This window comes from Odontesthes bonariensis, chromosome 22 (genome assembly GCF_027942865.1).
Source record: "Odontesthes bonariensis isolate fOdoBon6 chromosome 22, fOdoBon6.hap1, whole genome shotgun sequence".
In the NCBI taxonomy this organism is placed as follows: Eukaryota; Metazoa; Chordata; class Actinopteri; order Atheriniformes; family Atherinopsidae; genus Odontesthes; species Odontesthes bonariensis.
In genome coordinates this window covers 26,443,778-26,469,861 of record NC_134527.1, presented here as the reverse complement: position 1 = coordinate 26,469,861, position 26,084 = coordinate 26,443,778, and the positions used below count along the sequence as shown (strand labels likewise).

At 42.0% G+C, this 26,084-nt stretch overlaps 1 protein-coding gene across 2 annotated transcripts; it reads right to left on the bottom strand.

Moving 5' to 3' along the window:
• Positions 1-2,101: 2,101 nt before the first annotated feature.
• Positions 2,102-24,547, bottom strand: zcchc9 (zinc finger, CCHC domain containing 9). Of its 2 annotated transcripts, none has more exons than XM_075455081.1 (6): positions 24,460-24,547; positions 23,553-23,949; positions 22,501-22,651; positions 22,340-22,432; positions 19,415-19,483; positions 2,102-2,823 (listed from the first exon to the last, which is right to left on the bottom strand). In XM_075455081.1, the coding sequence occupies exons 2-6, from the start codon at positions 23,934-23,936 to the stop codon at positions 2,720-2,722; spliced, it is 801 nt and encodes a 266-aa protein (XP_075311196.1). In that variant the 5' UTR covers positions 23,937-23,949; positions 24,460-24,547; the 3' UTR covers positions 2,102-2,719. The 2 variants fall into 2 exon arrangements, with proteins under 2 accessions (XP_075311196.1, XP_075311195.1); XM_075455080.1 differs by lacking the exon at positions 2,102-2,823 and adding an exon at positions 18,002-18,256.
• Between the last annotated feature and the right edge of the window lie 1,537 nt (positions 24,548-26,084).

Here is a 26,084-nt window from a genome sequence, read left to right as displayed (position 1 = left end):
GCTGAGCGAAGTGGTCGGGCGGGGGTGTAGGGCTTGACCATAGCCTGGAGGTATGAAGGATCTGTTCCTTCCACTGCCCTATAGGCTAGCACCAGAGTCTTAAACTGGATGCGAGCAGCTACAGGGAGCCAGTGTAGAGAGCGGAGAAGGGGAGTGGTGTGGTAGAACTTGGGGAGGTTGAACACCAGACGAGCAGCAGCTTTCTGAACCAGCTCCAGAGGTCTAATGGCAGAAGCCGGGGCACCAGCAAGGAGCGAGTTGCAGTAGTCTAGGCGGGAGATGACAAGAGCCTGGATGAGCACCTGTGCTGCCTTGTCGGTGAGGAAGGGGCGAATCCTCCGGATGTTGTAGAGGAGGAATCGGCAGGAACGGGTCACTGATGCGATGTTTGGCGAGAACGACAGTTGGTCGTCCAGGGTCACACCCAGATTCCTCGCGGTCCGGGTTGATGTCACCACGGAGTCATCCATGGTGATGGCCAGATCTCGGAATGGGCAGCCCTTCCCCGGGAGAAACACCAGCTCAGTCTTGTCCAGGTTGAGCTTAAAGGCGGTAGCATGGTTGCCGCGTCTGTCACGGCGGTGGTGGACCGTGACGTCAAAATGACGTTTCAGGCATGGCGCTTCCCTTGAAAAGACGGCGCAGCGCGTTGTCGTGCACCAGTCGATTTTTGTAACTTGGCGGCGCCGAGCACAACGAACCGGATGGACCGATGTGAGACCAGGCTCAGTGAGGAGGTGCGTTTGTACAGGCAGCTGTACGAAACTGCAGTGAAACAGCACAGGGAGCACGTAAACTCCCCAAACTGATGCACAGAGATGGGCAGAACTTTTGGGAAAGAGGGAGAGTTCTGTAAGAATGTGTGGAAGAAGCTACGGGACAGATACGTAAAGGCAAAGAAGAGGGCAGAGACTCTGTTGATGCCGGGGGCTTCAAACCTTCACCTCTTTTAACTGAATTAAAAAATTAAAATGATCCGAAAACTGCAGCAGTATCATTAATTACAGTATTCTTGCTCTTGACAGCGGCATTGTTTTCTTCTCCACTTTCGTGGTTGTAGAGTAGAGGTAACCTTCACGTAGCAGCGCCACCTCTGTGACGGAGAAAATTGCAACTACTGGCGCGCAACGACTTGCGCCACTATATAGGGTCCTATGGCGGGCACGAACTCGTGACGTCATCAACACCGCTCGCGCGAGCAGACGCGGCAACCATGCTAGAGCCTTAAGGTGGTGCATCGACATCCACCCCGAGATGTCTGCCAGGCACGCAGCAATGCGTGCTTCCACTTGGGTGTCAGAAGGGGGAAAAGATGGGTGTCGTCTGCATAGCAGTGGTAGGAAAAGTTATGGGAGTGGATGACAGAACCAAGAGATGATGTGTAGAGGGAGAAAAGAAGAGGACCCAAGACCAAACCTTGGGGAACCCCAGTGGTGAGCCTACGTGGCTTCGACACAGACCCTCTCAGTATATACATTATATAATACATTATAATACAGTTATATAATACATTATAATACAGTACATTTTGGTATTTCTGAAGTATTTTCTCTGGTAAGTTGATGAAATTACAACATTTTTTGGCATTGTGAGGCCTTAGCTGACTGGTCTTTAACTAATTAAGTAAGTTTTTCAGCATGACTTTGCAGCTGTGATAATGAATTTATGAATTTCTGTTGTTGTTGTCAAGGAGGTCAGCAGATGTGGTGGTCGTTGCTGTCATGCTGCCATGGATCAACCCTCATTAGGACTACAGCACATTTCTACAATGTCCAAACCCTTAAATTTGATCAAATAAAGTTAATTTTTGCAGATTAATCTACCCAACAGTATAAATAGCAGTAAAAGAACTTCTTTATTCAGGCTTGTTTTACATTTTCCGTGATGACATTTTATAATAAAATGTTTGGTTGAAATCTGTTTGTGTTTGCACAACTGACATTTATTTTGTCATTCAATATGGTTTTAACCAGAAAAAAGGTTTTTTGATTCATATTTTAATAAATTAATTCATATTTTACAATAGTTTTCTGGCTTGAAGCAAAATAAACAGGGTTACAGATGCATGTATTCAGTTCACATGAAAATCAAAAAATTAAATATGGAATAATTATGTCTTCTACAGAAAAGAAGAATTGATCCCGGCTCATCAGTTAAAGCATCTACAGACACATATTTCCCTCCAAGTCATTTAAAGCTTCTTTAAAATAATGTATTCAGCTAAGCTTTGCCATTCAGCTCATTTTCCATCTGACACCAGAGAGAACAGACAGACTGAATGACATATTCTACAGATGGACTGTTTGGGACAACAGGAGTAAGTCCTGGGAACAGACAGTAATATCATGCTCTGTTGAAGGATGTATATCTGAAGGTAAGCTAGACCACTGGCATGATTAAGTATAAAGGAGGACAAGGTATAGCTGTCCCCTGCTAGCATGCAGAGGCACCCTCTACAATTTAAAACAGTGATTAATGTGTCTCTACCGCTCCAAAAAAGAAAAACGTTGATAAAATACATAGTCAGTAATCGATGCACATCATTGGTCAATATTTACCAAAAATTGCGTCGTAAATATTAAAGTTGTCGTTTTTGTGCTCCGTCCCGCTAAGACCTGTTCAAACTGACTGACAGAGCTGTGACGTTTGGAACTATTGAGGCTTACATGAACCATGTGACAGCCCTAGCGGCGACATCAAAGCGTGTCGTAACTCTGTATTACTCTATAGCTCTGGGGCGGCCATCTGCCTCGACCAGCTGGGGTTTGAAAGGACAGGAGTGAGGGGACAACAAGCACCATAACGCCAGCCCAGGGATACCTGCTGAGAAAGAGAAACACAAGTTAATGACAATAATGTCATATTTACATGGAGAGTAAAGAGAGCAGAGGGAGGAGAGGTGCATCATGGGAGGTCCCCCAGCAGTCTAGGACTATAGCAGCATAACTATGGAATGTTTCAAGTCACCTGAGCCCTCCCTAACTATAAGCTTTATCAAAAAGGAAAGTTTTAAGCCTAATCTTAAAGGTAGAGAGGGTATCTGCTTCCTGAACCCAAACTGGCAGCTGGTTCCTCAGAGAGGGCCTGATAACTGAAAGCTCTGCCTCCCATTCTACTTTTAGAAACTCTGGGAACCACAAGTAAACCTGCTGTCTGAGAGCAAAGTGCTTTGTTGGGAAAATATCCAACTATGAGAATTCTTTAAGATATTCAATTCAAGATTCAAGAGATTCAAGAGGGTTTATTGTCATTCCAGCCATATACACAGTACACAGTGCAATGAAATAACGTTTCTCGAGAAGTTTTCAGTGCAGCAAGTAACAACAAACAACAGCGCAACAATAAAGAACAGCTGGGACAACAGAGGTGATCAGATCAGTCTCTGAGCGTTGAGGAGTCGTATGGCCTTGGGGAAGAAGCTGTTTTGTAGTCTGGTGGTGACAGACCGTATGCTGCGGTACCTTCTGCCAGATGGGAGGGGTGAGAAAAGTCTATGTGAGGGGTGGGTGGGGTCTTTAAGAATCCTTGTTGCCTTGCGGATGCAGCGTGTGGTGTAGATGTCTGAGATGGAGGGGAGAGTGGCTCCAATGATCTTTTCAGCCGTCCTCACCACACGCTGAAGGTTTTTGCGGTCCAGTTGGGTGCAGTTACCGAACCAGGCGGTGATGCAGCTACCCAGGAGGCTCTCTATGGTCCCTCTGTAGAAGGTGGTGAGAATGGTGGGAGGGAGGTGGGCTCTCTTCAGCCTTCTCAGGAAGTGGAGACGCTGTTGAGCCTTCTTCACGGTGGAGCCGCTGTTGAGGGACCAGGTGAAGTTCTCCGCCAGATGGACACCAAGGAATTTGGTGTTCTTCACAATCTCCACCGGGGAGCCTTCGATGTGCAGAGGCTCGTGGTCCCTCTGTGCTCTGCGGAAGTCAACAACCATCTCTTTAGTTTTGTCCACATTCAGAGACAGGTTGTTGGCTTTGCACCAGGTGATCAGCTTTTCCACCTCCTCCCTGTATGATGACTCGTCGTTCTTTTCGATGAGACCCACCACGGTCGTATCGTCAGCGAACTTGATTATGTGGTTCGAGTCATGTAGTGCTGTGCAGTCGTGGGTTAGGAGTGTGAACAGCAGTGGACTGAGCACGCAGCCTTGAGGTGCCCCTGTGCTCAGTGTGGTAGTGCTGGAGGTGTTGTTTCCGATCCGGACTGACTGGGGTCTCCCCGTAAGAAAGTCCAGGATCCAGTTGCAGAGGGTAGTGTTCAGGCCAAGCAAGCTCAGCTTCCTAGTCAGGTGCTGTGGGATGATAGTGTTGAATGCTGAACTGAAGTCTATGAACAGCATTCTGACATAAGTGTCTTTTTTGTCCAGGTGGGTGAGTGCTAGGTGGAGGGTGGTGTTGGTGGCGTCGTCGGTGGAGCGGTTGGCTCGGTACGCGAACTGCAGGGGGTCTAGGGTGGGAGGCAGATGGTTCTTGATGTGCTTCAGGATCAGCCTCTCAAAGCACTTCATGATGGTAGGGGTGAGTGCGATGGGGCGGTGGTCGTTGAGGCATGACACAGGCGACTTCTTGGGCACAGGGACGATGGTGGTGGTTTTGAAGCACAATGGGACGATGACACTGCTCAGGGAGATGTTGAAGATGTCCGTGAAGACATCTGCCAGTTGGTCTGCACATCCCCTGAGCACACTCCCGGGAATGTTGTCTGGGCCAGTAGCCTTACGTGGGTTGACTCTTTGCAGAGTCTTTCTCACTTCAGCTGTGGTCAGGCATAGCACTTGTTAGCCAGGTGTTCTTCCTTGCCACCACATCATTCTCTGCATCAAAACGACTGTAGAACACGTTCAGCGCATCGGGCAGGGAGGCATCACTGTCACAGGCCGGTGTTGTTGTCCTGAAGTTAGTGATGGCTTGGATTCCCTGCCACAGCTGCCGTGTGTCTCCACTGTCTCTGAAGTGGCCGTGGATTTTCTGGGCATGCGCTCGCTTTGCCTCCCTGATTGCCTGGGCCAGTGTTGCCCGCGCTCTGCTCAGGGCCTCCTTTTCTTCTGTTCTGAATGCTGTGTCTCTGGCTCTCAGCAGTGCACGCACCTCAGCAGTCATCCATGGCTTCTGGTTAGAGTGCGTGGTGATGGATTTGATGACCGTGACCTCATCAGTGCACTTACTGATGAAACCAGTGACTGAAGCCGTGTACTCCTCTAGGTCAGTGGAGCCGTTGGTGGTTGCTGCTTCCCTAAACATTTGCCAGTCAGTGCACTCAAAACAGTCCTGGAGGGTAGAGATGGCTCCTTCCGGCCAGGTCTTTACCTGTTTGTTGACTGGTCTGGAGTGTCTGACCAGCGGTCTGTATGCTGGGATCAGCTTGACGGAGATGTGGTCAGAATATCCCAGGTGGGGGCGGGGCTCGGCACGATATGCACCGGGTATGGTGGTGTAAACAAGATCCAGCGTGTTCGCTCCTCTCGTTGCAAAATCCACATGTTGGTAGAATTTTGGAATTTTTAGATTTGCCTGATTGAAGTCTCCGGCGACAATAAGCAGTCCTTCTGGATGTTTGTTTTGGAGATCACTGATGGCCCCGTACAGTGCGGTTAGCGCTTCCTTAGCGTTAGCGTTGGGAGGAATGTACACAGCTACAATGTGCAGGGAGGAGATCTCTCTCGGTAAGTAGAATGGTCTACATCTCACGACCGCGTATTCCACCAGCGATGAACAGGACTTGGAGACTAGGACAGAGTTGTTGCACCAGTCCGTGTTGATGTAAACACACAGTCCCCCGCCTCGTGTCTTACCGCACAGTGGGTCTCTGTCGGCTCGATGCGAGGCTAGTCCGTCTAGCTGAATGGCCGCCTCCGGGACGCGGTCGCTGAGCCATGTTTCTGTGAAAACATACACACAGCAGTCCCTAGTGTCCCGTTGAGTAGTCCGTTGTAGTTTGATGTAGTCCAGTTTATTTTCAAGTGAGCGGACGTTAGAGAGCAGGATGGACGGGAGAGCCGGTCGGCTAGCATTAGCCATCAGCCTAGCACGGACACCGGCTCTCTTGCCCCTCTTCCGTCTTCTCTCACACCGCTTTCGGCGCTCCTCACCCGGCCCTTGTCTTCAGGCGAGCTCGGGAATTTGCGAAGCAGGCTGGTAGACTGTAGCGCGTCCATTGTCTCCGTTGGTAACGCCATTGGGCAGTGTTTAAGTCCCATAAGTAGACTCCGTTGGTAGACTTGTGATACTGCATCTGAGTGTTGCAGTTTAGCGGCCTCTTGAGTGCAGTTTTTAGATTTCAGACACATAACTTAACGATATAAAAACAATAATACACTAAAATGACACTGTTTTACACAGTTTTTTCCTCTCGAGGGGTCGCTGCGAAAACGATCGCGCCGCCGCTTTATGGTTACCTAGGCAACCCTCTCAATATGATGGAGCTTGGTTATTAAGAGCTTTATACGTGAGGAGAATAATCTTAAATTCTATTCTGAATTTAACAGGGAGCCAATGAAGAGAAGCTAAAACTGGAGAAATATGATCTCTGCTGTTAGATCTCATCAGAACTCTGGTTGCAACATTTTGGATCAGTTGGAGGCTTTTCAGAGAATCTGTGGGATAGTCCAATAATAAAGAGACTGAAAGAGACAAAACGGATGCAAAAGATTAAAAACTTCAACAAAAACACAGAGAAAAAACTGTAAAGTTTGACAAGAATGAAAAAAATAAACAAAATAACACGCTGGTGGTTGACTACAATGACACAAAAAATTGTCTCACAAACCTGTAGAAAATGAGCACAAGTGTCGTGGATTAAACAGAGCTGAGGCGTAGAAAAAAAAAAACCTAGAGAGAATCCACGGAAAACCAGAAAAACATGCGGCATGAAAATGCAGAAGATTTAAAACAGAGGATGAAAACAGGTGAGAGCTAATCAGCAGAAACCAGGTGTAACAAAGAAAATGAACTAATACTCAACAGAATAAACTAAGGGGAATCTCTACAAAATGAAACCGGAAGTAACCAGAACATAAAAAGAACCTCATAGCAGAGCCACGTAATGTGTTGAAATGATGTGCTGGTATAGCATCAAGTTCTGGCTGAACTCAGATTAAGACTGTATTTGGGTGAAAACACCACAAAGTTTAACTCTAAATCAGCTACCTGTCCGCTTCAGAGGTTCTGTTATCGGTTCTTAAAACTCTGAACTCTGTCTTGTTACTGCCTTTTTATCAGATTTGTTTTAATCCTACTAACCCTTACAACCTCATTTCAGTAGTGTCTGTAAGAGTATTTTAGTAGAGCGTGTGCAAGCTTTTCAGTATAGTTTGTGAAATATTTTTGAGTCATAGGTGTGTATACATGCTAATTCTGAATCATGACCCAAATGGTCCCTCATACATTTTGGCCTTGTCCACACAAACACAGGTAAGGAATGTTTGCAAAAAAAAATTCTCAGTTCATCATGAAATATAAAACACAACCAGAACAACACAGGCGTCGCAGTTTCAGCTAACTGGATGCTATAAATTTACAGTCATGTGTGATCTCACCTGTTCACAGTTCAGTGGGCAGACGCTTCTCTGACAGCATCAACAGCTGCTCTTCTTTCACACTTCAAGTCCCCACAGTTCACTCTAATGCTTCCTATCTTCAGTAGAGTTTGTGAGAAACTGAATATTTATGTGCAAACATGTTTTTTTTTAGTGTTGTGTGAAAATGCTGAGCCAGTATATGTGCACAGAGGGAAATTGACGCAGTGAGAAAACCTTCCATACATCCTGAGGACGTTGCTGCTTCTAACGTCCTCTGTGGGAGATCATGGTACATGGGAGTACAGCTGAATTCACTTACTTACTTACTTTAATGGTGATTTTGTCAGATGAGGCCGTGGTTATAAAATCTGAATTTTATTAGAGCAGAGCGACAGTCTGGAAATGCTTTAAGTGAGTCTTATTGGGATGATTTTCCACTCAGTGACTGAGAGCAGCTTTATTGGGGATTCAGTTGTATTAATATACTGTCACAGTCCTGCACTGTTTTGTTCTTGTTTGATACGGTCATGTCCGTTTAAATGTAGGAAGTCCAAATGGAGATTAAAATTTGATTAATTGTGCCGCCCTATTTGGGGGTCCTGCTTAAAGTCTCACGGATCCAAACAGTCGTGCCTGAACCCAGAAAGACCTACAAATGTACCATCTTGATGAAATCATGATTCAACTGTTCGTCAAAAGTTGGCAGCTGGGGTGTTACTCTCTCATGCAGCTAGATTGTGGACCACCAGTCTCCTGAATAACCAACCCAAAAGTTTGGATTTTTTGGTGTGATGACAGTTAATTATGGCAGCTAATATTCGCTTACTACAGTTTCTCTTTGTTGATCTGATTGGATGAAGATCACCCGAACTTAGTCAGATGCTTCATCCAATTACCTGAGTAATTGTTTTAAAGTGTCGTCTGTTTTCCTAAAGCGTTTCCATGGATGACCTCCCTGATGTTTCTGTGTTTTTTTTTGCAGAACAGACAAATACTGGACCCAAACCAAAAGGAGCTGACTGACACAGTTTTCAGAGCTGATAACTTTTAACAGGATTTGGATTTTGAAGTTTTCTTAAACAAATATTTGCCTCTTACCTGGAGTAGAACAGGTTGTCTAATCCCCATGACATTACATTGTCCATCCTCTTTGTAAAGGCCGGCGCACACCTTTACGATGTCATCGTTGCATCGTTTGTCGGGTGATAATCATAACAATTCGAACCGTATTTGACACGCTCGCACGTCCACCGCACACACTTGCGAACCTACGAGTTTTTTGACCGAATGTTATCACATGACCGAAATAGGAAGCCACAAATCACGTGACTTTCAAACTGGAGGCAGCCATGGTTGTGTCGTAGTCGGCCAACGTGACTAAGTGCGCTATTCCCATTGGCTGTTTAAATAATCCTGCGCGATGACATCAGAACAGAGACCGCACACACATACGATTGTATTCGGCACAAGGAAAATCCGTACGGAAATATCAAACATGTTTGATTTGATCCGATGAAACGACAAACGACAAAATCGTCTGTCGGCTGCTACCGCACACCTTTACGATTCCCATGCGAAGTCATCGGGCCGACAAAATCGTACACGAATCATTAAGGTGTGTGCCGGCCTTAAAACAAATCCAGTATTTCTATTTTTTCTGCTATTGCTGATTGGGTCCTTATTTACGGTTAAAAGTCGGTTTTCTATCTGGTTGAAAGATGACACAACACGTCAAAAATTAGCTTTGCGGTTTTATTTAATTTAGTGTAATCTAGCAAACCTCTACTTCTACTGGGGTTACACATCCTATGAATGTGTAAAATATGAATCCAAATCTGGAAGGCCCTGGGTCGGGCCTCCGGTACTTGGGTTCTGATGGCCCTGCAAAGGCCTTGCTTTTTATTGTATGAGTGGGAGGATTTTGCACATCTGTGCTCAGGCCCCTGATGTATTTTTATCCATCTATGTGCAGCCATGTTGCAAAAGTTTCAAAAACAGTTAGTCAGTGTCTATTTTTGATCACAGTCATCAATGATTATGATAATATGACCAGAGGGATTACATCTGAAGATTTATGTATGTACATACGGTAAAATCTCAGAGGGGGAGAGCAGGACGGGGGCAGGGTGTTGGGCAACAAAACGACAGAAAGACAATCGTTGGAGTAAAGTCCCCCTCTCAGCTTTTTTAAATTGGAACCAGGAGACACCAGTGAATGAAGCCTCTGTGCTTTTGTTATTAGGCATACACACACTCAGTCTTCCTCTGTGGATGAAACTTTTGGGTAAATTGTGTAATCGCCCTCAGTGGGCTGTGAGCTGGCAGCAAGCAGCAGCTGTCTGGCTGCAGTTTAGCTTCGCCTCCATGAGAACATATCAGACTCTGTGGAAGCCAGGCATGGGGGAGGGTCCTCTGAGGATAAACTCAAATTTTATTTTATTTTTTTTTGTTCTATACTTTACTTTTACCCAGCCAGGGAAACTGCCCTTCTTCTCAGCTCCCAGTGAACAGAACAAATGAGCAGGAGTAACAAAACCAAAATCATTTCTATGATCAGGAAATATTAGTTTTATCTTTATGACAAATAAAATTCAACCTTGTGTTTAGTATCATGTCAGCATCATTAGATCATCCATCATTGTTGTGCTGTTCGAGAGGATTTCTGAAGTCTTGCTGTACTGAATGGTCTCATACCCGAGCTCAAAATTCTGACACAAATTTTAGGTTGTTTATCTGTTTATATGGATGGCAAAGTGAGTGAGAACTTGTCGCCTATTCCTCGAGCCATTATATAACTTAACCTTTTAGAGAGTTTATATAGCGTGAAGAGGCTTAATTCGGCTCTTTACAGTCAAAACTCCCGAAACCTATAGAATATTTTGGATTATTCAATACAAGACAATTGCAATTTAAATTAGGACCTTTTGAGATTTAAGAAGACAATTCAAAAATTTTGATTCTGACTTTGAATTTGGGACTTTGGACTTTATCTTTGAAGTGCCTTGAGATGCCTTGGCGCTTGATAAATAAAACTGAATTGAACTGATATGCTGATACTTCCATTTCCCTGCTCTGAAAGTTCAGGCTCAGAGAATTGGAACTTATCCCTCTTTGTGGCTCAGTTTCTTCAGTCCAGCGTTGAACTGGACCATGTTCTTAAAACAGTCGGCTGAAAAGGGGTCACTGCACACACACAGTCACACACAGCTAACTCTGCTAGAACGTTACCCTCAGATATAGTTTATCCACTGGGCTCTTATATCCTCTGAGACTGCTGGTAGATGGAAGATACATGTTCCTCAGTACAGCTGAAAACAGAACATTTTCACCAGAAGCTGGCTTCATCTGTCTTGCAGGGTGGATGTGAGTGGGCGGGGCTTGACAGAGGAGGTGGAGTCAACTTAAGGAGTGACGTGCTTTTGAAATGAAAATCAGAATGGCTCATTAAATGAGGAACTTTAAAAAAAAAAAGGGCAACTAAAGAAATACCAGAGTAGTGTTTTGGGGGAGTTTTACACCTGCTGGTGACTTCAGTCGCCTTGACATATGCTTCCAGGAAAGGAAGAAGGGATTTTTTACTGAATATGTCACCTTTAAGATGTCCTTTTTCACATCTTGGGGTTATGACAAAATCAAACATGTTTATTATTATTGTGGCAAGGAGCGGAGTAAAGGACTAGCCAACAACGCCACCTGGGGACTTGCACCCCAGGATATGACAACTGAAACCCAATTGCTATAAGGACGCAGGGTCGTGACTGAGGAGGCAGAGACAGTAGAATAAAGAAAATATATTTATTGAAAATAATATTTAGGAATAAAACTTAAGTAAAGCTGCTGCAAAGAAACAAAAGGTTAAACACAAGACGAATTCAATAAAGTGTTTTTAATGACAAAGCTAAAAGGCCGGCTATAACATATTAAAAGTCAAATGACTAACAACATTAAAATCAGTGGGCTGAGGTCTCAGGGGGAGGCATGCTACCGTGTCCCTTTCTTAAGCTGGGGTGAAACACTACAATTGAAAGCCACAAACAACAGCTAAAAGTGCCCCAGTGTACTTGCATGCGAAAACGGAAGTGAGGTCCTCACCACAGTGCCTAGCCTCCCACCTGATGATACCCAGACCACACTGAAACTCAAAAAAAGGAAAAGTTAACAAACCTAATATCAAATCAATGATCAACCTAAAACACAAAGAACTACACAAGTAAAACCAACCAAACAACTGCACAATAAAACAGTACAACAAACTAACAAAACAGCACAGCAGCGCTGTACAAACAAATTAACAAAGCAGCACAACCGAACAAAACAGGTATAAACAACTAATAAAGACCAAGCACAGCAGCAAGTGAACCTACAAAGACAAAACACATATTGAGACTAAGAGTCTCTTTTGACCAGGACTCCCTGGCAGAAGAGACTCTTAGTCTCAATGGGACAATCCTGGCTAAATAAAGGAAAAATAAAAAAAATAAAAAAATATTAGTAGGACAAAGGATTGCACCAAACAACATGATGAAACAGGGACCCTACTCACCACCTGAATTAGGTCACAACACAAGCTCAGCAAGAGGCTGAAGGAAGCCATTTTGAGGCTTTATATAGAGGAATGGGGAGGAGCTAAAGGAAGGTGCTTACAGGTTGACTTGAGTTATGTTTAAGACCTATAGGTCCACTACATTATCAAAACTCTTTAGTGTCGTTTTTTCAAAATTGTGTCATTCAGTGATGCATACCACCTTTTTCAGCCAATATGTGTTCTGTTGTCACTTCCAAAGGGGAAGCTGTGGCTGAAACTAACCATCGCGATGAGTCAAAAAACATTTGGTTCAATTGGACTGTTAAAAAATGAGGAGAAACTAACTGCATTATGGCAACAGCACGAATGTCTCTACGATGCTTCTCTTTTGCACAACAACAGAATGGAGAAGGAGGAAAAAGTGGGATTTTCTGGCACTTTTTAGGACTTTGCATACAAGAAAATATTTAACTTTGGATCTTTTGGAAATTAACATGGCATTTATGTGTCAAGCCTAACTTTTGGCAGATAAAAAATTCACAGCTTTACTCCAGCATCTTACCTTGGTGCTTAAACTCGGCTATCATGTTATTTCACCTCTATCTCCACATTGATATTGTTAATAAAATGGTCAGTAATTCACAGTCTGGTTGTATTTTCATTTTAGACACATTACAATTATTATCAATGATATCTATATTCCCTGTGGCAGTATGAGTGCTTATAAAGTAACCATTGGAGGGAAAATAATACAAAAAGTGGTTGTGTTGGTAGTTTTTTTTTTAAAGTGATAACAAAGACAAGAAATAAATGTTTAAAATGGACCAGGCGGTAATCGCTGAACGAAGATCCAAAAACTTAACTGCATGAATCAACCTCATATTTGAAGTTTAAACAACTATATTACCACCTAAAATCATACTTGCCATGTTCCGTACTTTGAACTGGAACAGTACTCGGGCTGCGACTGATCACGTTTGACGTGAAGAAAATAAGGACACAAGCACAAACAAGTGCACATAAAGAGAAACTGTTGCCTCGCAGTGTTGAGGCGCTCTTCTGCTGTTGTTCTTTTAGTGGCGGTTGGTAAACAACTTGGTGCATTATAATGAATAAATAAACAAATAAATAAAGCATGAATAAATATTTTTTATTCTATTCTAGCCATTTTGTGGCATTAATAACGCATTAATAATGCATTGCAACCAGCTGTGGGGTTAAATCTAAATGGTTCCATATCCAGACAAGAGTTTCATGAACTCTTTGATTATTTATAGTTCAATGACTATTTAAAAAGTTGAAAATCATTGCCAATTCCCACATCCTTTGTGACCTAATCTGGGACATTCAAGGCAATACTTACCCTGGGGTTTTCTTGGGACTTGAGACAAGAATTTCTGGGGCTTAACACGGAACTTTCTTGTCAGAACTTAAGGCTTAAGGTAGGAATTTGCCATCAAAACTTGGCGTTTAGTCGACACTTTCTTGCTAAGACTTTGGAATTATCTTGGAACCTTTCGGGACTTAATTTGTGATTTTGTAGTCAACGCTTGACTACATAGGCTACATGGGACTATATATACTTAACTTTGGACCTGTTGGGACTTAACAGGGTATTTCTGTTTCAGATTGTAATTTTTTTGCAAAGTACAGGAGTGTCTCAGCTGAAATAAACAACGGTCAGAGCACCCCTGGTGTAGACAATCAGAAGGTTTTCTTAGGGGCGAGCTAATCTTAAGATTTACGATATAAATCTGAACTGATTTTTGGTTTGGGGACTTTACTCGGGAATGTTATAAAACTTCATAGTAAACACTTTGCATTTAATATGGGAATTTTTTAGGGCTGGGACTTTAGCGCGTTAATTTCGATTAATTAACTACACACATATTAGCGCGTTAAAAAAAATAACGCATTTTAATCGCACACTATAATTTTTTATTTTTATTTTTTTTAAATACAGACGGATGGACGGAAGTCAAGCAAGACTGATCGCACCCACTCAGAAATTTACTGATGATGAGGGCTGACGAGGGGCTCGTTTGTGTAGCCAATATTTCATGCGGCATTAAATTTCATCTGGGCGGAATGAAAGAAAGATATGTCTGGAGAGAGCTTTTGTGTGTGCGCGAGTGCGTCCGGTGAAAACTTCCGGTGATTTGACAGCTAGCTCGTCAGGTGAGGGCCAGTGGCCGTAAACAAAGGTTATAGCCAAGAAGAAAGATGATAATATAACGTAGCTAAAAAGACTAGCTTTCTTCAGTAGCCTAATGCTTACCGATTTAGCAAGCCTAGCAGCCTCGTTGCTAATGCTAGCCGCCGTAACGTTACCAACCATACCCGACGTCAAGGAGTTGGCTGAGCAGGTTATGGAAGGGCTGGGAGAGTTAACTTCATAATGGGTGAGTGCAGGTTTCATTCACTTGTTTTCATTCTTTCACAGGATTGATTCACTTCAATGATTTATCCGATTGCTGGCCGCCGAGCCATTATGTGTCTTGGACATGTAGCAGCTAGCGTGGAAGCTAACGGGGGCCCAACGCAGCTTAACATCCAAGATTCTATATACTGTGTTTTCATGCATGCTACATTCAGATTTCAAATAGGGATATGTTCTGTGTTTGTTGAAATATTGTTGAAAATGTTAATTTTCTAAAGGATAAAGTATATGCGATTAAAATGAGATTAATTTCGATTAATTAATTTCAAAGCCTGTAGTTAACGCGATTAAAAATTTTAATCGAGTCACAGCCCTAGAATTTTTGGGACATAACTTCAGACATTCAAGACTTAAAGCAACACTATAAAAATTTGTGAATCTTAAAACTATGTGCTTCTTTTACTTTTGTTATACACCTGAAACTGCCCTGGAGTGGAACGCACGGAGAACAACAAACAGGATGGACCAATTCGAATCCAGACGAGGAAGTGTGGTACAGGCACCTGTAAGACACTGCACTGAAACTACATAGTGACCACGTCAACTCCCAGAACTCGTGAAAGGAGACTGGCAGAACTTTAGGGAATTTGCTGTTGTTTTATTCACTGGAAGTAGCTTTGAGTATAATGAAAAACGCTATATAAAACCGATCTATTACTATTATTATGGCATCCTGAAAGGCAATGATAATTCCCAAGTGTATCCATTGAAGCACACTATTTCATAATAAACAATGAAAAGGTAACACAACACACTTAAAAGTCCTATAACAATATTCTAAGTACTATAACAGACTATAATGATGATAACACATGGAGCATAATGCAAGAAGCAGAGATGTATAGTAACGAAGTAGAACTACTTCACTACTCTACTTAAGTACTAAAATGCTGTATCTGTACTCTACTGGAGTATTATTTTTTTCTCCTACTTCCACTTTTACTTCAGTACATACTTTCAATGAGTTTAGTACTTTTACTCCGATACATTTTTTATGTGCTGCATCGTTACTCGTTATTATAAACGCACACACACACATAAAAACGTACACTCATTCATGCACAAACACACCCACACGCATACAAACACGCAAACATACATATAAAAACACACACAGAGACACACAAGCATGCACACAGTTTAAGAAGGGGAAAAGTTGTAGAGAAAAAAAGCACAAGCAGGGAAGAGAGGGGAGGGATGCTTTAAATGGAGAGGGGACATGCTTGATCTGTTTGTTCACAAAGAGTTAAGCCCAGTGTTTTCAGGTGTTCTAATCACTTTTTGTTTTTACATGACATTTGTATTTGTGTGTGGCCTACTGGCCTTGAGATTTTTTTAACAAGTTGAAAGAAAATGACAAGGATGAAAAGAAAATGTGTAATGTGTGAAGTGATGGGAGATGCTTTAAGGGGGGAAGGGACATACTTGCCAATACATATTCTTTCGTTCAAAAGAGTTAAGCTCAATGTTATAAGGTGCTCTTGTACATTCCGCTGTACTGCTGTTACAGCCAAACATTTTGAATAATAGAAACAATTTGATTTTCAAACTTTCGACTGATTTTTTTAATAACTACATTACACAATACTTTTACTTTCAGTACTTGAGTAGTAATTTTAAAAATAAACTACTTGCAATACTTAAGTACAAAACATGTTTAATACTTTAGTACTTCTCAAGTCTGAATCGCTAGTACTTTATACATGTATGGCAAGGAGACTTTGGAGGTCAGGTGGGCATCATCATGCTTATTGAAATTTCAACTTCTGTAGGCCCCTCAGCTATTACGTAAGCAGAGGTGACAATGCTGATCATTGATGACAGTGCTACTCTTCCCGCTCTTGGCGGGGGCATTGTTTTCTTCTCCACTTTTGTCGTTGTAGAGTAGTTAGCGGTAACCTTCACGTAGAAGCAACACCTCTGTGACAGAGAAGATTGCAGCTACTGGCGCATCGACACGTGCCACTTTATATGATCGGCACAAAACCGTGACGTCATTTACACCGCTTGCTCGAGCAATCGTAGCAACCATGTGGGGCCTTTTAAAGGGGAGGGTTTTTTTTTTTTTTAAACCTGAACCTTATTTCTGGCATAAAATACGTTCATCTACTCACCGATAACAGTTTGGTGAAAGTCTGCGTCCTTTGGACGATATTTAGATTACTCGAGATCCATGTATATATGTATGTGTGTATATATATATATATATATGTATGTGTGTATATATATATATATATATATATATATATAAAACGGGAGAGAACAGGGCATTGACAATACAGCCTCTTAATAAGGCATTATCTGTCTTTATTTCACCAATACTTTAAGACGAATTAATTAATGAATGCATACTATTGCACTGTTAGTTCAGAGCTGCCGTGCTGTTGTTATTGGGGGCTTTCTACACACGCGTCTAGTGGGATGACGTCATCGCCGCGCCGCTGCAGCACAGCTTATTTACTTTAGTGTCAATGCCCTGTTCTCTCCCATTATATGGATATACGCGGATCTCGAGTAATCTAAATATCGTCCGAAGGACGCCAACTTTCACCAAACTGTTATCGGTGAGTAGATGGAATGTATTTTATGCCTGAAATAAGGTCCAGGTTTAAAAAAATTAAATAAAAACGAACTTCCCCTTTAAGTTGGCATCTATTTTGAGACGTTAAAATTGAAACTTGGGGTTTTACTTAAAACTTTAGAGTTAAGACTTGTCACATAAGGTGGAACTTCTTAGTCAAGACTTGGGAGGCAGCATGAATCAGCACACAGCTAATAAAACTTGCAAAAATACAAGTAAAAAGTTCATTCTTGGCTTGTACTACAGTACAGGTCAAACCAGAAGCGACAGTGTCAGTATTTTCTCATGTCTTAATACCAGGAGTTTTGTCTGCTGTGGGGCCCAACGGGATTTCCAGGAGACCTTTTACATCATCAGTGATGCAAGACTTTATTCATGCAAGACTTTATTCACGCACTGTAGGCGAACACAAGCACTACAAAGTTAGGGATCTCCACCTCTACCCATAAAAGAAAATAAAAAAACTTTAATCATTAAAAAAAAATCTGGAGCAAGCATCTGAAAGAACTCCAAAAACCCATTTGGTGTTTATGTGGCTTCCCGTGAGAGTCGGAGTTCTGCAGCCTCCCTCGTTTCAGCTGCTGACGCATTAAGCTCAAGGTTCAGTTTCTAATAAAGTCAAGGTGTTGACAAACCATTGATTGGGCACATTAACTACTGACTGTCATATCAACTTGCAGCTCTGAAAGATCCTTAAAAGAGAATATATGCTTTGCTGTAATATGCAATGCAGATGACGACCAGTAGCTCTCAGATCGTTAATGTTTCTACATGTATTTTATCTTTCATCCAGTTTGTCCTTCAGAGCAGCAGGATAACCTTCAGTACGACTCAGTCCTGCTTTAAGAAGCCAGAAACCACCGCACTGCTGCAGCACAGCAGCTCAGACCTCATTCTGATGCAGCACTGACCCCACGTGGTCGTGTTCACACATTACAGCCCACACACGGTCTCACAGTTTATTAATTTTCCAGATTTTTTACATGACTATCATCCAAAATGGCAGAAAGGGGATCTGATTTACATACAAAAATGTCCAGAATGTGATACAGGTCAGACTTATGTGATGAACAAAAGTGCTGCTGAATCAGAACTTCACCACTTTGGTCTGCTTGGGTTTGGGTTTCTTCACCGGAATGTGCACCTCTTCATGATCTGCGCTCATATTGTTGGACAACCAGCCCACTGTCAAAGAGTTAGCTGGAAGGACAACATCAGAGAAATTTTTACTTTTCTTTCCTCTTGAGAGCAATGAGCCCACCATAATAAAAATAACTCACATCTCCAGTCCCGATTATTTATTTTTGTCAGACATTCCTTTTTAACATTCCACTGATCTTTCCTTCTCTTTTTGCTGAGCCTGCAACTAACTCTGTGTTTTGTATATCAAATAAAATCTCTGTCTATCCATGAGCTCAGAGAACAGTGTAGGGCTGCAGCAAAGATTATTTAGGTACTAAAAGCTGACTGATTTCCATTAAAATGCTAAGATAAAACGTTCCCTTGTGTTTGTTCCACTCAGTGGACATGATAAGTGTCCACATAACGTTTTCTCTCTCTGAGCTTTAGCGTCTTTTCTCAGTGGTTTCCAACGAAGAGATGAAAGGAGATGCATCTTTGCCTTTGTTTGAGCGACCGCTTCATGAGCTTCCAATTAAACTGTCCCTGTTTAATCTAAAATGACCGTGGACTCCCTATAACAGCAGCCTGATCATATTTTGCATATGCGTCACACACTCACAACTGCCACGAGATTGATTTGTATCAGACTCATCCATTGATAATATAAAGTCAGGTTAGGGTTAGTACACTGACAAATAAATAATACCAAAGGAAAGTCATTTTATTATAAGACTGAATTAAACAGAAGTACACAGCAAGGCTGCATTAGAGCTATTGTAACAGACGCCTGTGCACGTTGTGTGACAGTAATAACTGTCCGTGTGAAACAGGGCGACCACTGGGAGTGTTGGTGGGAGTTAAACGTAGTATCGAAGCAGATAATTTACATCGAGTTGTTTGAGTTACTCTGGAAACTGTTTCAGAGCAAAAACAGTGTTTTTAAGTCTTCATGACTTCTGCTGTGGGTTAAAAAGTTGTAGCATTACGAGTCTGATTCATTTGAAGGATCACCGTAAACAGAATATATGGAGCAACCCTGGAGGATTTTTACATTTCTTGTACTTGATTTTTCATATTTGTAGTTGTGAATAATTAAACAGAAATCATAGAAACATATTTACAACACAGACGTTTGAGTTTCTGCATCACTCATGAAATATGGCGCAGCGACTTAAAATGTCCCGCAGCTCAGTCAGTCACATGATAATTCATTAACAGTGATTATTGACGACTCACTTGCAGCCTGATGCTCCGGACAGTCCTTCTGAAAATGTTCCACTGAGCCGCAAACACGACAGCAGCCTCCTGCAGAACATCAGACCAGCGAGTTTAACAGAAAGACTGAAGGAAAGAGTCACTCTGAAATAAATCTGAAACATTTAGCCGCAGCTACAAAAACAATTAATGGAACATTGATTAAAAATGACCTGAATTTAAAAAAAAAAAAAAAAACATCATGGGAATTTCAATAAATAATAAAATTAAAGGTCAGAGAAAATTTGACAAATATCAAATGTGCAAAGCATCAGTTTATCCTCTGAAAGAAACGACTTCTTCATCACTACAACTAATTCAATGATTTTAGAGATATAAACCAGATGTTTGTGGCAGCTTTAAAAATTGAGAATGAAAATTAAATAAATAAGGAAAAATAAACAGAATTCTGAGGATTATTTACAAAAATTTGACTATTAAAGAATATTGAGGAATAATATCAAATAAAAAAAGAACATTTAAAACAATATAAATAAATAGTAAAAAAAATTACCAAAAAGCAACGTATTAAAAAAAGTTAAATAATGTCATAAAAACATTTAGAAAAAACATGAAGACAAAAACATAAAGAAATAATTTTTTTTTTTTTTTTAAATGGTTAAAAGAAATGTCCAGAAAAAATATTTATAATAAATGTTTATTCCATTTTCCCGTCTCTGCTTCAGGAGAAGCTCTCCCAGCTGAGTGTGGCTGACTCCACCTACAGGTGGATTACAGACTTCCTGTCTGACAGGAAGCAGCATGTCAAGCTGGGAAAACACGTCTCCGACTCACAGACCATCAGCACTGGTTCCCCCCATGGCTGTGTCCTTTCCATACATGTATAAAGTACTAGCGATTCAGACTTGAGTAGAAGTACAAGTACTCTATCAAAAAAGTGACTTGAGTAGAAGTAGAAGTGCTCTTTAAGCACCGTACTTAAGTGGAAGTACTAAAGTATTAAACATGTTTTGTACTTAAGTATTGCAAGTAGTTTATTTTTAAAATTACTACTCAAGTACTGAAAGTAAAAGTAAAAGTATTGTGTAATGTAGTTATTAAAAAAAAATCAGTCGAAAGTTTGAAAATCAAATTGTTTCTATTATTCAAAATGTTTGGCTGTAACAGCAGTACAGCGGAATGTGCAAGAGCACCTTAAAACATTGAGCTTAACTCTTTTGAACGAAAGAATATGTATTGGCAAGTATGTCCCTTCCCCCCTTAAAGCATCTCCCATCACTTCACACATTACACATTTTCTTTTCATCCTTGTCATTTTCTTTCAACTTGTTAAAAAATCTCAAGGCCAGTAGGCCACACACAAATACAAATGTCATGTAAAAACAAAAAGTGATTAGAACACCTGAAAACACTGGGCTTAACTCTTTGTGAACAAACAGATCAAGCATGTCCCCTCTCCATTTAAAGCATCCCTCCCCTCTCTTCCCTGCTTGTGCTTTTTTTCTCCACAATTTTTCCCCTTCTTAAACTGTGTGCATGCTTGTGTGTCTCTCTGTGTGTGTTTTTATATGTATGTTTGTGTGTTTGTATGCGTGTGGGTGTGTTTGTGCATGAATGAGTGTACGTTTTTATGTGTGTGTGTGCGTTTATAATAACGAGTAACGATGCAGCACATAAAAAATGTATCGGAGTAAAAGTACTAAACTCATTGAAAATATGTACTGAAGTAAAAGTGGAAGTAGGAGAAAAAAATAATACTCCAGTAGAGTACAGATACAGCATTTTAGTACTTAAGTAGAGTAGTGAAGTAGTTCTACTTCGTTACTATACATCTCTGGTCCTTTCTCCTCTGCTTTTCTCCCTTACACCAACAGCTGCACCTCCAGTCACCAGTCCGTCAAGCTCCTGAAGTTTGCGGACAACACCGCTCTTATCGGACTTATCTCTGATGGTGACGAGTCTGCCTACAGGTGGGAGGCTGACCATCTGGTGACCTGGTGCAACCGCAACAATCTGGAGCTCAACGCTCTAAAGACAGTGGAGAATTAAAATTTAAAAAATTAATTAAAAAGGAAAAAAAAAAAAAGAAAAGAAAAGGATAAAGAAGAAAAAAGGTCCTCCATTAGGGGGGGGGGGGTGGATGGGTTTAAAAAAAATAAAAAATAAAAAAATAAAAAATACAGTGGAGATGGTTCTCTGTGACTCCACAATTAACATTGTGGAACATCAGCTCCCACATCAAGAAAGCCCAGCAGAGGATGTACTTCCTGCGGCAACTGAAGAAATTCAACCTGCCAAGGACAATGATGGTGTACTTCTACTCCTCCATTACTGAGTCCACCCTCGCCTCTGCCATCACCATCTGCTGCCACCGTCAAGTACAAGGGTACACTGCGGCGTGTCATTTGGTCTGCAGAGAAGGCGATTGGCTGCAATCTTCCATCTCTCTAGGACCTATACACCTCCGAACTCTTTGAGACACTCCCTTCTGGCAGGAGGCTGCGGTCCATCAGGACCAAAACCTCACACTGCAACAACAGTTTCTTCCCATCAGCCACTAGCCTTATCAACAAGGCCCGGAGTCCCCCTTGACACTGGCTCTCTCCCTCTCCCCTTCCAGACCCACAAGCCACATTAATGTAGTATTTCAGACAGTCTGAGTTACATTAACGCTCTATTTATTTGGGACCACTTCATCCTGTTGTATATCTTCACATTTATAGTATTTATAGCATTCAGCTTGCACTATAGCTCCTTATTTTTTTTAAACTCTGTATATATTTTGTATATTGTCTGCACCAACTACAACAAGTCAAATTCCTTGTAAGCGCAAACCTACTTAGCAATAAACTTGATTCTGAACCACTCCACAACAGTTCAGAACCCGGATCAGCAGTGTGTGTGTGTGTGTGTGTGTGTGTGTGTATGTGATGAGTGTGTCCACACCTTCAGCGTAGAGTCCTCTGGGATTGTCGGGGCAGGAGCGCGACAGGTGTCCCGTCTGACCGCAGATGAAGCACTTGGCGTACGGGTAATCACCTAAAGGAAACGACCCAGTTACATGTAACGAACAGAACGCGGGTTTAGAAGGTCCAGCTGAGACTCACCCAGAGCCGGGTCCACTTTAGCTTTGCACTTGTGGATCTCATGTTCGGTGGAGCCGCAGCGGTAGCAGATGCCTCGGCCCATCTCCTCGTCTCTGTCGGCCTCCGGACAGTCGGCCAAACCATGACCAGGCTTCCTGCAGTTAAAGCACATCTGAGGAGAGAGCGGCGGAGTCAGTAAGTAAAGAAAAGTTCCGGTAAATATCACAAAGTCCGTCACAACAAGAACCTCGAATACAAAAACAAATTAACCAAAAGCAGGTTTAAAAAGCAGAATTTTTAGCTACTTTTTTAACAGAGTCCACAGATCTCAGGCCCTGATCACATGATCTCAGGCCCTGCACATGACCTCAGGCCCTGATCACATGACCTCAGGCCCTGATCCCGTGATCTCAGGGACCTGGTGTGGACGTATGGATGGAAAAGTTATCCGATGTGTCCATGCAGAGCTCTAAAAGTCCAAACCATGATCTAAATGAGCTCAGACACAGATCTGTGGGGCACAGACAAGGACTCTGTTTTCTCTTCATTAAGGTGGAGAAAGCTGTCAGCCATCCAACTTTTAACAGCGTCTGAGCAGCTGTGAAAGATCTGTAGCTTAGAAACATCTTAAAGAGAAATACAGTTGAATGTCATCTGCAGTGATGGGATGTCCTTAAAAGTGTTCAAAATGGGCTGAAGACGGAGAAAATATAACACAAAATTATAAAGGCCCCAAAACAGAACCTTGTGGCAAGAGTGGAAGAGGAGCTGTAAGAGAGAGGCAGCCACAGATGCGAATCACATGGTAAAAGCAGACCCTGATACACCCACCCAGTACCTCAGCCTGTCGGATGTGATGGTCAGCAGGACATTGTTCTGGAGTCAGACTGATGCTTACAGCAGATCTTTGAACACAACATGCATCATGTTTCATCTCCTACTAAGAACAACCCGCATTTACTCGCCGAGTCACGGGAACACGCCTTCATCAGGATGTTTCAAACAGAAAAATCACCTCCTGAACATCAGAGATGTGAAACATTTGTCCTCCTAGTCAGTTTGAAAACACTCACCATTTTATTCTTTTTGTCCGTCTGCCTCTTCACCCTCCTGTCCTCCCTCCTCCTATCTTTCTTCAGAGCCACCTCCACCTCCTCCCTGACCTCCCGCTCCCCCCACCCCCTCACCCCCCCTCTTGGAGGCAGCGACTGTCCGCTCTGCTGCAGATACTCCAGGAAGCCATTCACGTCCTCGCTGATGTACTCCTTCTTACGGTTGGGCTGCTGAGTCCTCCTTAGAGCGTCCCTCTGAGCTCCTCCTGTGGCACCGGCAGCATGACCTCCTCCTCTTCCTCTTCCTCTTCCTCCGCCTCCACCTCCACCTCTCAGCTGACTCCACGAAGTGGCGTCTGCTGGTTTGTGTTTGTGGATGTTATTGGCTCTGGCCCACCTCGTCATAGCTGCAAACAAACTGAAGAAAAACACAGATTGTCTGGACTTAAATCATGACTTTAAATGTTGAAATGACTTCAAAATTTTCAGCCGCTGGTTTGTGTTTCTCTGAAAAGAAACAGGATGGAAAATCCTAAAAATGTCAGACAACAGAGAGTCCAGCGGTCAAACATTTGTCAGGTTTTACAGCTAAATTTCTGTTGAAAGTCCCATAAACATGGACAAATATTTGGTCACGTGTTCAGAGGACATACGTAGTGGAAAACACGTTAATTATTTTTTTCAAATCTCGTGGGTTTATGTGAGATGTTAGAAGAGTTTCCAGTGTTGTGCTGAACATAATGACAGTTTTAACATCGACACTGCACAGCGTTATTGAAAGTTGTCTGAATTTGACGGGATCAGCTGCAGATGTAGGGCAGCTAAACCACCGGAAGTTCCTGTTTGTCATTAAAACTGCTAAACGTTCACCTCCAACAAGAAACCGACAGGAAAACACTTTATTTTCATCAAAAACAAACAGAATTACCTTAAGACGCTCCCATGTGTTTGTATTTTCACCGGAAGTAGACTGTCCTCTTCTACGAACTAGTGTAGTTTTGTTTCTTCATGTTTCGGTTCCGTGTTTAGCACCTCTACAGGCTGAAAGACGAACTGCACATTGAATTGGACTTTTTAAAGATGGGAACTTTATTTATACTGTTGCAGTATATTTAATAATTTGGAAATAAATTAACAATAAACAGAAAGAAAGAATGAACTACATTTATATAGAATAAAGAAATCAATTATTTCATTGATATTTTTATTTTCCAGTGATACCAGTTGTTCAAGAATGGTTTACCAAATGTAATTAGGACTTTTATCTTGAATAATTTTAGTAGGCTTTAATATTTTTTGTGTCGTTTTATCATTTAATTAACTTATTTTTATCAAGCTTGTGATGACGTAAATAAATCCAGTGGATCCAAATCTATGGGTCAGGCCCCTTCGGAAGCCCCCTCACCAGATAACCTCATAGCTTTACAGATACAGCTGAAATATGAAATATTTGGTAATTTTTAAGGGAATAGAGATATTAGCTATTTTGGTGTTTTAATTAATGACAAAATGTGACATATTAAAAGCTAATATCTAAATATATTTAGACTGAAGTTGGTTTTGATGGAGCAGCAGATGGAGAGTAAAGACCTGAACAGACTGTTTCAGAGTCCGTGAGAAAGCGGTTCGGACTGTAGAGGCTCAAGGCAGTAGCTCACAGCTGATTTTGTATGCGTTTTGGTGTGATTATGTAAGGAGAGCAGTTTGAAGCTTCAATCTGAGTGTTCTCACAGTAGTAAACATGCTGTTTCTGCTCCTTGTGGCTCTTATGTTTACTGAATATATCAAATATGGTGAGAAGTCAGAATCTAATGCTGTGTTTTCACTGTGAGTACAAACAACCGCTGAGATTTTTCTTTTCTGTTTCTTTATAGTGAACTCTAGTCCTCTGTGGAAAGCCAAACGAGGTACAGTTCCATCAATACGTTCTTGTGACTTTGTTAATGTGTGCTCTTCAGCTCCTCTGGTGAAAATCAAGGCAGAGCAGTATGATCCAGAGACTTTAGACGGTGAGCGCACATTATCACTATGTCAGATATGGTTTTTAAATAAACCTCCCAATTACAGGAAGCCCAAAGATCTAGATTTTATGTTTCATTTGTGTGTAATTTGATGTAGAATAGAGCATTATGTCATGTGGAGGAACTCCATCACTTAATTTGGATTGTGCAGTAAATTCTTAAAAAGGCAAGCTTTCTGTCATTTCTTTAAGTAGTCTTCAGGAATACTTCTCCAGGCTTCTTGAAGGATATTCCAAAGCTCTTCTTTGGATATTGGCTGCCTTTTGTTCCGTTCTCTGTCAAGATGATCTCACACTGCTTCAATAAAGTTGAGGTCCGGGCTCTGGGGAGGATTCATCCCTCCATAAGACCTGTTGCCACTTATTTTCAGTCCACTTCTTGTGTCACTTGGCATACCCCAGCCTTTTCTCCCTGTTTCCCTTCCTTAAGGATGGCTTCTTGACGGCCACCCTTCCATGGAGACCATTTCTGATGAGGCTTGGGCCAACAGTAGATTGATCAACTGAAGGTCCAGATGCATCTCTCAGGTCCT

What these genes read in the sequence shown, in the direction of transcription:
- zcchc9 (XM_075455080.1), bottom strand. Translation starts at nt 23,936, where the DNA reads ATGACGAGGTGGGCCAGAGCCAATAACATCCACAAACACAAACCAGCA. An exon ending in TAAAGTGGACCCGGCTCTGG is followed by an intron (nt 22,433 to 22,500) that starts GTGAGTCTCAGC and finishes CGTTTCCTTTAG; the next exon opens with GTGATTACCCGTACGCCAAG. An exon ending in CAGAGGACTCTACGCTGAAG is followed by an intron (nt 19,484 to 22,339) that starts GTGTGGACACAC and finishes GATGTTCTGCAG; the next exon opens with GAGGCTGCTGTCGTGTTTGC.